At 32.8% G+C, this 13,772-nt stretch overlaps 1 protein-coding gene across 9 annotated transcripts in view; it reads right to left on the bottom strand.

Moving 5' to 3' along the window:
- Shal (potassium voltage-gated channel protein Shal) overlaps positions 1–13,772 on the bottom strand; it is a 222,411-nt gene that overhangs the window by 26,376 nt on the left and 182,263 nt on the right. For 2 of the 9 annotated variants that reach the window (XM_077405682.1, XM_077405677.1), the window contains exon 5: positions 12,344–12,394. The exons of 3 other annotated variants lie outside the window; for them this stretch is intronic. In XM_077405682.1, coding sequence (XP_077261808.1) covers positions 12,344–12,394 — 51 coding nt within the window. Of the gene's footprint in view, positions 1–4,956; positions 6,132–12,319; positions 12,395–13,772 lie in introns of all 9 variants that reach the window. 4 more of the 9 variants (XM_077405680.1, XM_077405679.1, XM_077405676.1 and 1 more) reach the window with 4 other exon arrangements.

The raw sequence follows: 13,772 nt of genomic DNA, 5'->3' as shown, positions 1-13,772 counted from the left end.
GCGTTGCATAAAAAATTATTTCAAATTTTGCACGATTATTTTCATTTTTTTGAACAATTTAAAGTTAGTCTTTCTTTGATGAAAAAATATAATTTTCACACATAACTTAAAGAATATAAAAGAAATAAAAGTTTACAAAATGTTGTTCTTTATCTAATTCCCATAAAATATTAATAGAGTTTTAATTAAGCAAAATCGATTTCAATTTATCACATCAAAGAACTGTAAAAGCGTTTGTTAACGATAGTAGAATGACTTACTGCGGTGCATGCACTACTTCAAAATCACAAAATGATTAATGTTGCCCCAGTTTCAGAAAAGTGATGTATGTGCTTACAAGAAGTTACACACTTAAAAAGTCATATTTTCAAAAATGTAAAGGAATTGTTTGAAAAACAGTTTTAAAGAATGTAACACGCGATTTTTACGCTAATGGTATTCAATTTTTTTCTTTTTTAAAAAAAGTGTAAACGGGAAAATTTTATCCAAGCAGACAAATTTCACAAAAAGAATGAGCAAACCAACGGCTGAAAGCAGAAAATATAATCCGAAGGTGCAATGATTTCGAAAAAAAAACAGCGCAATTTTTCCTTTACGGCCCTTCTCGTTCGACCAACTCCAATTTTGTGTTTGAAGTTTAAACAAAAGGATAAGTGCGACAAGAATATTGTAGATCGCAGGGGACCGCAGAGATTGCATGGTGATGAGGCGTTATGCTGTAAAAAAAAAGTGCAAAGTCGGCGCATCATAGCGCTAATGTATGTCGTTAATTTTGGTATTCACCAACAAGATCAGATTAGCGAAATTTGACACGCGCTTCACGAGGACAGTAAAGCGCCCTTATTCCAATGCTGAAATATAGATTCCATCAGAAACTAACGATGCGATAGCTCCCCGATATTTTTTTTGATTAATAACTGCAATGAGCGCACTTTTTACGTAAAATACAAAATCATTAAGAAATCACCTTAAAAAAATATATATTTAGAAAAGTTGCCAAGTGTACGGCACGTACATACACTCGTATCGGCACGATACGAGAAACTGTTGTACAATTGAAAATTGTTTTAATATATCTAATTAAAAATATAAAATAATTGTGCATGGGGTAACATAAATGGTATTGATTTCCATAAGAAGAATGTTTCAGTGAATAATAAGTGTTACTCAACATTTCATAATTTAAAACATTTTTTTAATGTTTTTCCAAAAAAGTGTTCAAATCAGGAAATTGCAAATAAAAAGAGAAAATAGGATAAACGTTTTAAAAAATTAAACACTTTTAAACCCACCAGGATAATAGAAGATATTTAAATTTTAAGAGTGTAATATAATATTCAATTAAAATTAAAAAATATTTAATGCAAAAAAACTTGACGCTATACTAAATCTCAGAATACAATAAAATAATGAAAACAAATAATAAACAACAAAAATAGATTGTATATTACCAGTGATGATTAACCAACAAATTCACTAAATCGACTTAACTGATGACGAATATAAATCGTCCCTGACAATTCGACCATTGGTTTTGGTCAGATTAATCGTCCTTTTCAAAAGGATAAAAAACCATGGTCAAAATGTCTTGACGATTAATCTGACCAAAACCAATGGTCGAATTGTCAGGACGATGATTTATATTCGTCGTCAATTAAGTCAATTTAATGAATTTGTTAGTTAAAACAAATAATGTTTTTTTTAATTTAGATCTGAACACGACACACGCTTATCATGTTTATTTATTTATTTATTTCGGTCATACTTGATCTAATTACGTATAATATTTGTATGTACAATTCATTTACTCATTGTGGTATATTTAAATATTATTTCTAAAATTTGTTTTTAAAATTTGTGATAATGTGAAAAGTGAATTGTGTAACGTGCTCTAATTTAATTAAATATAAGAATGTAAAAATATTTTTAAAAAAGGGAAAACGTGAAAAAAATACTATATTTTTTATATTTATTTCTCATTATGTCAATAGTAATAATTAAATCATAAATATATTTAATGGTATATATATATATAAAAATGAGTAAAATTATTGAAAAGAGCAATATTTCAAACAAACGATTACTATATGTCTGTAATAAATATTAAACAAAAATAACTTTGCGTTTTTAGTGAGGAGCAGCATTTAGAATAAACATAAACAAAATGATCAACAGCACCATATTTTTAGAATTACTCTTTCCGAATATAGACAGAGTTATATAGACAAATTAATGTAGAAGTTCTAATTTATGTCAACTATAGGTTGACATATACATTGTAAATGTATATGTGTGATTATAGTTGTATTGATCACAGAAAAGTCAAAGTAACAAGACAAGAAGAAATTTCTGTCATAATTATGTTAAATAGATAACATTTAAAATAAAGCTCCAATTTTTTTATATATTTATAACGCGTAAAAGTTAGTACATGTGAGCAATTAAAAAAAGTTCTTTTGCAGTTCTTTAACAATTAAATAATATTTTATATGATGACTTTTCTGTCTTATTCTCTTCTATTTTCGGAAATCGATCTAGACACCTATCACGGATATTTCGATACATTTTTTGACAAGTCATTTTCGATATTAATGACTTAGAAACATACATATTAGGTATGATGAAAAACATCTCTGATTGAAATTGTAATTGTATTATATAGGTAAGTGCTTTTATGAAAACTTGCATTTATTACATTTTTTTAGCAATTAATTGTTTTATCGCTATGTCTATTTTATATTTCTTAATATATTAATACATTAAATTTTGTATATATACTCACTCATGGACTATCGCTATTTTGTCTGGACAAAATTATATATGTTTTTCTAGATATATAAAGTATATGCTATATATAAAATCTCTTCAGAAAAACTTTTACATACAGCCTTATTTTTGTTGTTTATAACTAATTGTAAGAAACGTGGCGATCGTAGCGCAGAAGGATGTGAGCTGGCTCTAGTGAGCCGAAATTCCGAGTTCAAATCCGGCTAAAGACACCGAGAGTATCTCGCCATGACAACTCTGCATTTGGAGAGGAAACTGACCCCTCCAAGTTAGGGATGTTAGGCAGTAGGCTAGTATCCTACTTTCAGAAAACAAAATCTTGTTTCGGAACTTCAAAAATTCTGAGGAGACTCAGAATACATTTTATTCATAAACAAATAGAGATTTCTATCCATATTTCTATCGTATTTTCCACTTTTGGATCATATGATTTAAATTTATATGATCCAAAAAGTAGAAAATACGATAGGGAAATTTATTGGAAATTTTAAAATGGATACCTATTTTTTTATTATCTATTCAATAAAAAATGTTATGTTGTGTAATATTTCCAGCAATATATTTATCAATGTTTAAATTTAGTATCTACATCCGTAATTTAAATTGTTTATATTTTGTGCATATAATCAGAAAAATTTAGCTCAAACTTGATTGATATTATACTAAATAAATTACTAAATAAATATACTAAATTATATACAAAATATTTGTTTTCAATTTAATCGCAAAACAACAAATTTTTGTAATTAATTTAAAGGCAATGACTTGTTAGGCACATATTTTTTTATCGGAAACAAGAATTAAATCGTAAATACATATATTATTGTCACAATATAAATAAAATTATATAGAAAGCGATTAAATTAAACAAATAATAACAGTTTATATTACCTCATGTATGAATTCTTTATTTATAAAATTATATGTTTGTTTGAGATAGTTAATTCATTTTTTTATATTTTAGATTGGTTTAGTCTTTTTTTAATATTTTAGATTAACAATTTCAGTACTCTATGGTTTGTATACATTTACTATTCGTAAAAAACTATAATTAATAAACTAGAAACATAGTAAATTGCACAAATAGGTAAAAAAGTACTTCGTAGGGTTTCTCTTCACCGGCGAGGAAGAGAAATAAGTTCTTCCTGAATTTTCCTCGCTGATAAATGTTATCTCATAAAAAACTTTGCCAGTTTTGCGCGAGCATAAAAAAGATTTAATAAAAAAAACGACAGAAAAGAAAAATATCGTCAATCGCCAGTATGTAAAAAAATTAATTAAGCAAGCTATTTCGAGAACCAACCAAAAGATTTACGATAATTAATTCGCACTTCCATTACATTTCTTATTAAACACATTCTTCTGTAAAACGACATTAAAATAGAAAATGTTCTTAAACGCAAATTTGAGAAAGTTTTGCCACTTGCGTAATTTATGCATTAAGAAAATTGTAAATCAATGAAATTTGTCAAATAAAAATATATCAATGTGTGATAACAAATTTAGTATACAAATTATACATTTGTATATAATTTTAAAAATATAATAAAAAAGTAATAAAAATATGTGAAAAAATCATCACATATTCATACATATATTTGAAAATACTAAAAATATTGAAAATTATAAAAAGTCGTCTATAAATATGAAGTAAAATATTCGAAACAAAATTAGCGCAGGAAAGCCATCGTTAAAATGCTGGCATATTCGTAAAAGCGTCCAACCATCTCTTTGAAAGCAAGACAGCCATACATCCATAACGACAAGAAGCAAATTGCACACTAAGTAGTATATAGCACAGCCTCATATATATCGATGAGCTTCCAAGCGATGCAAAACCCCTAAATAAGCGCAGCGAGCAAAAAATATTCTTTTTTTTTCGAGGGTGAAAGCGGACACCGAGGAAGCCAATCTAGAGATTGATCACTCTTAAAAGCATTATCGAGCAACTGCGAGGGATGGGGTTAGCTGAGGGGATCCTGATACGTTCTTCACGTCACGGCAGAGCACGGAAGGAAGCGCGCGAATCCAGACACTTGATACATCACAGCATAAACTCTACCACATATACGTATGGTATCTTATCAGCCTCATCGTCATCAGCATTATCATTATCATCGTTTTTTTTTTTTTTTTTTTACAATTGTCGGTCAAACATGGTTTCTTTACCTTTTTCCGCACCTGTATACGGTCGCCGTATATGAGCACCACTCTGTCCTTGCTCTCGTTCGAGGTAAGTTGATAGGACAGACTCTGATTGACATGATTTTTCAATCGATCGATCAGACATTAATGCCGTTATCCATCACGTTATTCATCGCCACAAATTTTGTATATTTTTTGTTGTTGTTTTTTTTTCCATGATCGTCGAAGTTTTCGTCGTCGTCGTTGTCATCGATGGCGGTTTCGCCCACCGTGTTCCGGAGGACGATGATGAAGAGGATGATGAAGGATGATGAGGCAGCGCGCCGATCGTTGTCGACGGGTCCAAACGGCAGCGTCATGATCCGTCGTCGTGTTGTCGTCGTCGCCGTCGTCGTCGTCGTCGTCGTCGACGTCGTAGGGGGTCGGTGATGGCACGGAAATGATGAAATAGAAGAATTTGATTGATTGACTTTGTGGATTTCGCGCGACTGTGTGTGTCTTTGCTTGTGTTATTTGTGGGTTTTTTGCGGTTAATTTTCTATTTCTTAGATCGCGAACGATCGGCGAGGTCGAGAGAGATACAGATATATACGTATTTTTTATTTTTGCTCTATATATATATGATATATATCTCTCTTATACTGTTTCTCTACCTCTTATTCAATTTCTCGCCCGATTACTCGTACGTATCCGCTTCCTTTCTCTCTCGTTCTCTCTCCCTTCTTTCTCTGTGTCGGAGAGAAAAATGTATTTATATATACATAAATCTTTTTTACCCTCACTTTGGTTGAACTCTAAATTGCATCTGCTTTACGTCGAGCATGTCTCAGTTCTCGTTCGCAAAGCTCTGAATCTCTAGCGCGTTTTACACATTATTTATACTGTTTTGCCGACACGCATGCATCCTCTAATGCAATTCTCGACAGTTTACTGTAATCGCTCATGCGTCGTGCGACACACGGCGGTGTCGTGTTTTCACTTATTACTTTTTTGTATTCGCTACGTATTTTTTGTTTGTTTTGTTTTCTTTGTTCGGTCCGGTTCGATTTTTACGGTGTCATTTTTACAGTGCGCGAGGGGAAACTTTTTCAGAACGAGGCCTCGACGAGGTAAGTGCCATCCATGGCGACCCCCGTCTGCCCACCCTGGGCCTCAGACACTTGGGCCCTTGTAGCCGGGATGTACTGACTGTACGCCTGCTGAAATCCACAACCACAAGCACACACTACATTGTTGCACGCTAGGTACGCCTATGCTAATGCTTTTCTACGGACCTCCTCCTAAACTTCCACACTACTCGCGCGATCGATGTACGTGTGTGTGTGTGGATGGATGTGGAAATGAAACATTAATAGAGATCTACCGCGCCATAGTTCTTATCTACAACGCTACGCCTTTGAAATTGTTACTCGTTAGTTTTTCATACGAGCAACTTTTATTTAGTCAAAAAGCAATGACACTCTTTAGTACATTGAATTAAATTCATGGTACTGTTATCGCATACTATTACACGTGATGCCTTTGATTTGTTCATTTTAATTGTTATTTCCTGGTAAAATGCATTTTTAATGTAGTTTTTCTAATTAGCAGCAAATAATTGCAAGTATATCATTTAAAGCTTATTTCTACTTGAGATGGAAAACCCTCTTTCGCTCATAATGCTAGAAAAATTAACTCCTATACTTATCGCAATTTCTGTTTCCTAATTAACAATTTTTTAGTAGTAATACAAAGCACAAACTGCATTGAACTAACTTATACTTATTTAAATAAATCACGATATACGTATTTTATAAACTCATCAGTATATATACGCAAGCAGTAATATTTTAATATTTCACGATCCCCTCGTTTTCCTTGCTCAACCTTTCGAACGCGCGTATATAAAATCCGATTTCAGCGATTTTCGAAGAAATATATACCGTACTACCGACCGTAAAAACCGATGAGCTTCATGGCGTTTCGACCGATCCAATAACCTCGGGGGGAAAGCCTGTAAATTGACGAAGTGACGCGCATACTGCGCGTATTACCGACGAAAACAAATTAACTCACAAACGTCGATGCGTCACATTCCCTCGAACATCAAACGATTCGAATGCACGCGCGAAGGCGCGCGTGCGACGATTTCGCATTCAAGCGAATCCGCGCTCGCGTTTTGCGCGCGTGAGAATCGGCGAAGCGGAAAACTAATGAGCCCCCGCGGGCAATGCAATTTTCGGCGCAATTATTTCCCGTCAAATTGTTCCCGTGATAACGAGTGTCCCAAGCGCGAAAGAATAAGATCACACGTTCGCATATGTTTTCTCGATAATTTTCGGGAAATTAGATTTTATTGCGAAACTCGAGAATCGAGATTGTCTATGAAAGAACTATAAGAAACATTAATTAATAATTACGCACATATAAATTAATACACACATTTATATAAAGTGCTCTGAAAATCAGAAAAGTGCATGTTTCGAACGATACATCTTGTGCCACCAACGACGAAAATACGAAAACGGCCAACGATAGATAAAACGAAGTCGGGAATTAAAGAGAGAGACGATCTGTACATTATTAGTTCTTACCTTACAATAGGAAGAAATTCTCTACAGAACATTTCACAAATGTATCGACATGTTCATGATACAAGATATACAAACAATCGTATTAGATATATATACACATGTCTCAATTGTTGTCTGCTTTACCAAACATGGTTTGACTTTCAGCGAATTAATCGCGCTTGGAGAAAACAATCACGATGCACATTAGCAATTATTTTTGAAATGCATTACATATTGTAGGAGAATAGTTTCCAATATTTATGGAATTATTAAATGTTTCCAAAACGTAACAATAACAGTAACTGGAAACATGAATGTTGCACATACAGAGAAACAAGTTTATACATTGGAAAACATTTGTTAGAAACAAAACCATTGCGGTCATAAGAAAAAAAGAATAATAAAAGATACAATTTAGTTGGTGTTTATCCAAACGTCACTAGTGTCTTTTTTTTTTAGAAAAAGATTTCAAGTGTATTTTTTGTAAATTTTGACACTACTAGTTTCACGTCGCGACGATGATCGGGATGACCGGCGCTGACAATTTGCGTCATGCGAACTTTCCGTGAAGAACAATCGAGACAATCGTAACGTGGTGCTCCCGGTAGCGTTTACAGCCGATCAGCGTACCTGTTGGACACCAATTAATCAATGCGAATTGACGGCAAAATCGTAACTCGGACAGACGCGGCGGAGAATCTTTACCAAGTTATTAACGAAGTGGGAAACGGCTCGATTTCCACATCGATTAATCATCCGGCCGGCTGGAATCGACGCGGCTCGACGCGGATAACGAATAATACGCAATTAATCTTGCTCACTGTGACGGGATAAGATTTCGGACCGGAAAGAAGCGGTTGATATAAACGATACAGAGTATATACAAATACATTAGTATAGTTATATACACAAGGCGATTATACAGAATGTCGCAAAATATGTGTTAGCCGAGTGAGCAAGCGGTCGATTTTTGCAAAAAAAATAAATCGAGACTACAATGATGAATTGATCGTTTAAACAATAAACTGCAGAAAGTATAGTGTATCGTGGAAAACATTCTCTAGATGTATAAAATTAGTGTGCGTGAATGATTAAGTTCGAAAATTTTCTGACGCATAAAAGAATAATTGGAGGCGCAAAATTAAAAAAAAAATTAACACGTTGTAATAAAAAAAAATGTTTCTTAAAAATATTTGCAACTTATTTGCGACAATCTGTATAACCGGTATATTATATCTAATGCAATCTCTAATATATACTTGTAGCTAGAAATACTCGAGATAGAAATGGAGCGAAATTTAACGCGCATATAAATATGCAATCTTTGACGCGGTTTATGCAAAATAATAACAATTCTGTGATTGGACATGCAATTACACGGCCAAATATATTTTCTTCATACCTCGGTCGAAAGTACGTACTTTCGTCCCTAATAGCAGGGACGAAAGTTTAACATTTACTCCTTGTGAAAAGTGCACGCGCGCTCTCTATAACTTTAAACCTTAACGCCCTTTAACCTTAAAAATAGTCATCAATATTGTTCTGTCAATATGTCATCTGATGAATCCGTAGACGAGGAAGAAGTTATACGAAATTTCGATGCAGAAGCGCGATTGATAATAAATACAGATACGTTGCCAAAGAAGTCTGTTGATCGATACAATCTCCCTTACAAAAAAGTATTACTAGCTGGTTAGTAATAAATACTTATTTTGTGTATTAATAATACTAAAATTAAGTATTTATTAGTACTTGAATCACTGTGATCCAAGTATTGCATAGTATTTTATTACTGGTCAGTAATTTATGAAAGTAGTATTTAATACAGGACGAGTATTGAATACTTAGTATTAAATTTCTGATGAGAAAGCATTTAATACTAGGTGAAAAATACTTGTGTAATAAATACTTGTGTTGAATTACTGATGAGTATTTCAATGTTAGTACTGAAGTACTGAACCAAGGATTCCATGTGTAATAAATCACTGGCCAATATTAATACTCAAGTACTGAACTGAATATTCCATGTGAAATTAATCACTGACCAGTACTACAATTTGTATAGAAACATTATAATGGGTGTGTAATTCCTGATAATATTAAGGAAAAAAGATAAAAGTAAGGCACAAATACATTTTATATGAAGGTCTGTACTAATTCGTCGTGATAAAAGTGTACAATTAAGTTTTGAAATAGTACTGAAGATATCATTTTAATATCCAATTCAAAATTTTATTACTCTTTTTAAACTGAATTTGTTTCTTAAGATGATTTTTGAAAAATTATATATTTGTGCTGGTTATGACACATGTAGACTATATATAACACTTACATCAAATTAATAAGTAGTCTACCACGTAAGGCAGTTGCATGGCTCACGATCCAGAGGTCCCGAGTTCGATCCCACCAAGGTAAGTGTGTTTTTTAAATACGAGAAAATATTTATAATTATAGACTGCATCTTAAGAAACAAATTTAGTTATAAAATAGTAATAAAATTTTGAAAAAAAAATAATTTTTTTTTATGTCGGGTAAATATCGGAAATCGAAATATCGGTAGGTAATTCAATACTAAGCACCAGTAGTTCTGTGTAGTATTAATCACTACCTATAATATTTATCACTACCAGTATTTTCCCAGTATTTCCCAAATAAATATTGACAGTATTAAATCACTGAGATTTTAAGTATTTAGTCAGTAATACTTTTTTGTAAGGGCTATTTTTGATAGAATGGAATTAATTTATTTTTACAAAATATGACAAGACTTGACTCTTCGAATGTATTTGATGCCTGCCCCCACGACCAGCAGCACTCGCTTCGCTCGTGCCGCAAATGTCGGGGGCAAGCATCAAAAACATGCTTATTAACATTAAAAGTTAAAAAAGGAAAATTAATAACGTACTTTCGACCGGCTATGAAGAAAAATCGTATACACTACGCGGGCCAAAAGTTGAAATCTCGGTCCTGCTCGTCATGATGCCCTCGGCTTCGCCTCGGGGCATCATGACGCGCAGGGCCGAAAACTCAACTTTCGGCCCTTGTAGTGTAATATACTATTGGTACGATGTTATGTATGTACAGGCTAGCGACTGCTCGCACGACAACGTGAGTAAATTCGGGACCGTATAATCATACATTACGCGCTTTACATGTGTTGCATATAAATTAAGTGACATGTAATTGGTACGTTAGGGAAGAAATTCGGCACGCTCGAGCGAGTATTTTCAACCGAGCGGATCTAACGGCGCTTCCCGTAATTTCGACGCAGCTTCAAATAATAAGATAGCACTTGAATTAATTAATCTCGTGACAGATGCCAATCAAGACAAAGTCATTCTTACTAGAATGAGTCAATATAGCTTATAAAATTAACTAATAATACCAAAATAATTTACAACAATGAGCATTTTAATCCTACACTTTATATTCTGATTTATGAAATTATTAATGTATCTTAATTTATAATTTTTCACATTTTCAGTTTTCTGATTTCCTGAACATAATTATTTTATTTTAAAAATTTCAATATATTATAATTTAAATTTTTCAAGTCTAATGAAATCAACATTTAGCGAAACTTCCAAAAACGTCCGGCCGTGCTCCAGATTTTAGATCAAACTTTGTAAATAGGTTCTTTTTAGATAAAAAAGACATATACCAAAAGGATTTTTTGCGACTCCAAAGTTTAGCAACTTTTTAAATATTTTTTTGAATTAACTCATATATTACGAGCGAACTAACTCGGTATAGGTATTACAAACCAAAACAGCTCTCAAGTAATGTCAACAACCATGGTGGAAGGAAATTTCCTTTCACCATGTAAATAACCATAAAGTCATACCCGTCAAAGTTATAACATAATCATTATTGGCGAAACTTCAGAAAATCAGAAACGTTGTAAACCCATGTGACAACTCCTCTCGCGTGAAAACACATAGTGTGCCTTCAAAATACATGCGTGGGCTTTCCACGCGTGGAAAGTTGTAAATCCATGTGGCACCTCGTTTCGCGTGGAAAGTGTATGCGTGGAGACAGTAAAGGTTCCGCCCCCCTGCGAGGAGCTCCACCATTATTAAACTAGACACATAGTGTGCCTTCAAAATACATGCGTGGGCTTTCCACGCGTGGAAAATTGTAAACCCATGTGGCACCTCGTTTCGCGTGGAAAATGTATGAGCGGAGGCAGCAAGTTAAAAATGTTAAAAAAGTTGCTAAACTTTGGAGTCGCAACAAATCCTTATGGTATATGTCTTTTTTTATCTAAAAGGAGCCTATTCACAAAGTTTCACCTAAATCGGAGCACGGATGTTTAATTTCGGAAGAACAGCCCAACATTTAATTTAATTGTATTTTTTTATTTATTCCATATTAATTCTTATTACACACACCGACATCAATCATCTACAATCTTTTTATTTATTCTAATTAGTCTTTGTCGATCTGTGTCAATTTACTTATTGTTAGGTTTTCAGGGTGCTAAATATATACAGAATTCTTTCAATAAATTTCAAATTTAATATGTATCATGTGTCACACGTTGCATATATTATTAAATATATATATATATATATATATATATACATATATATATAAACGTCATTTTCAAATTAAAATAATAATCTATGCAATCCATATTAATTGATAAATCATTGAAGGTTTCGAGTAAAGTACGACATTGAATTAAAAATACTCAATCGAGCGAGCTAAGTTCTTTTGTCACTCGGTTAACAATTAATAGTAATAGAGTCTGCCGGGGGATGAAGATCAAAAAGGCGGTGCTCGTTACTGGGTCGACGACGAGTAGTGGATTGACGGAGCTTTTTAGAACGTACACTTAAGATTCAATTTTGTCTTGCCTGGCTGATCTGAAGTGGGTGCTCCACTACAGGCTCCCGCTGTTCCTTCGGCTATGCATTATTCATAAAAGCAACTCGTGTTACATTATAGCGTGCATAATGCGCCGGTTAATCCGACGCGACGTCATTGCCGACGTCCGCGCGCGATGTCCTGATGACTTTTTAGACGGTACGAAAGTGGAAAATTATAAATATTAATGCGCGGATCTCTCGTGATACGATCTATTAACTTCCGAATGTCTTCATAAAAAGCGATAAGTCGCCCCCGCGGCTGATCGTGATTAATTGCGCGGATCAAGGGATCAAAAACCCGTTACGCGTTGATGACTATACCGTTACCGATATTACAACGTCACGATAAAACGTCACTGACGTTGAAGACCGGCAAATCAGCCGTGTCAAACTTTTTGCCGACTTTTTCTCGAAGTTCTTCACTTTTTGGTCCGAGGAGACCGATGATGTGTTTGTACGGGACGAACTTTCGCGAGAGAAGCTTAATTGAATTCTCATGTCCGCGAACACAAGAAATTTTCATGAAGATCTGGATTTGCTTCAAATGAAATCCCCCCCTTTTGAACTGTATAAAAGTTTTGAAAATTTAAATCTTTAAAAGTTGAGCTTTCTTTTTATTATAAATGACTTGTTTTCTACAGTCTATTTAAATTTTATTACTATTTTTCAAATTGATCTCTTTAGGCTCGTTTATATTTCAATTAATTGCATTTAAAAAAAACATTATATAAAATTATATGAAAAAATATATATAATTTTTTTTTACTCATTCATATAATATTACATACTCTTTTACATGGTAATATAAAGTGTCAAAAAAGTAGATAATAATTAATATGTTGCTATTTTAATTAAAAAATTAAAACAAAAAATTGCGTAATTAATAATCGTTTTTAACAATAATTGTATTTATCATGTTTCTATGATTTATGATCTCTATTTACGCCTTGGAAAGGTCACGAAATATCATAGTTTTCATGTAAAAGATTAAAAAAAAATGTATAGGTATACCAAAGAGTTCCAAATTCTTTGCGTTATATAAGCGTACGTTAAAAATTAAAACAATTATAAATTTATTGTGTTTTTAAACGTGATATTTCTGGCACTTAGAAAATTATAAGAGTTTCTAATAAATTCTACTTTGTTCTATATACATAGCATTATTACCTAAAAAGAAAGAATAATTAAATAAAGCCCTCTACATTTTCAAATATTCTAAAATTGCATAAATATAGTTCCCAAAAATAGCTTTAAAAAATGTTCAACTGTATATCAATAACATTTCTTTCGAATTAAGATTGTAACAATAACATATCAATATTTCATATGACTCAATGATTTATGAACTCACATGCAACTTTCTACATGCTTATGTATAACGCCTCGTGTGGCACGTGTAAGACCATCAATTTGCGTT

This window comes from Temnothorax americanus, unplaced genomic scaffold (genome assembly GCF_048541705.1).
Source record: "Temnothorax americanus isolate GAGA-0224 unplaced genomic scaffold, ASM4854170v1 Scaffold2, whole genome shotgun sequence".
Lineage (NCBI taxonomy): Eukaryota > Metazoa > Arthropoda > Insecta > Hymenoptera > Formicidae > Temnothorax > Temnothorax americanus.
This window is presented reverse-complemented; position numbering and strand designations above follow the sequence as displayed.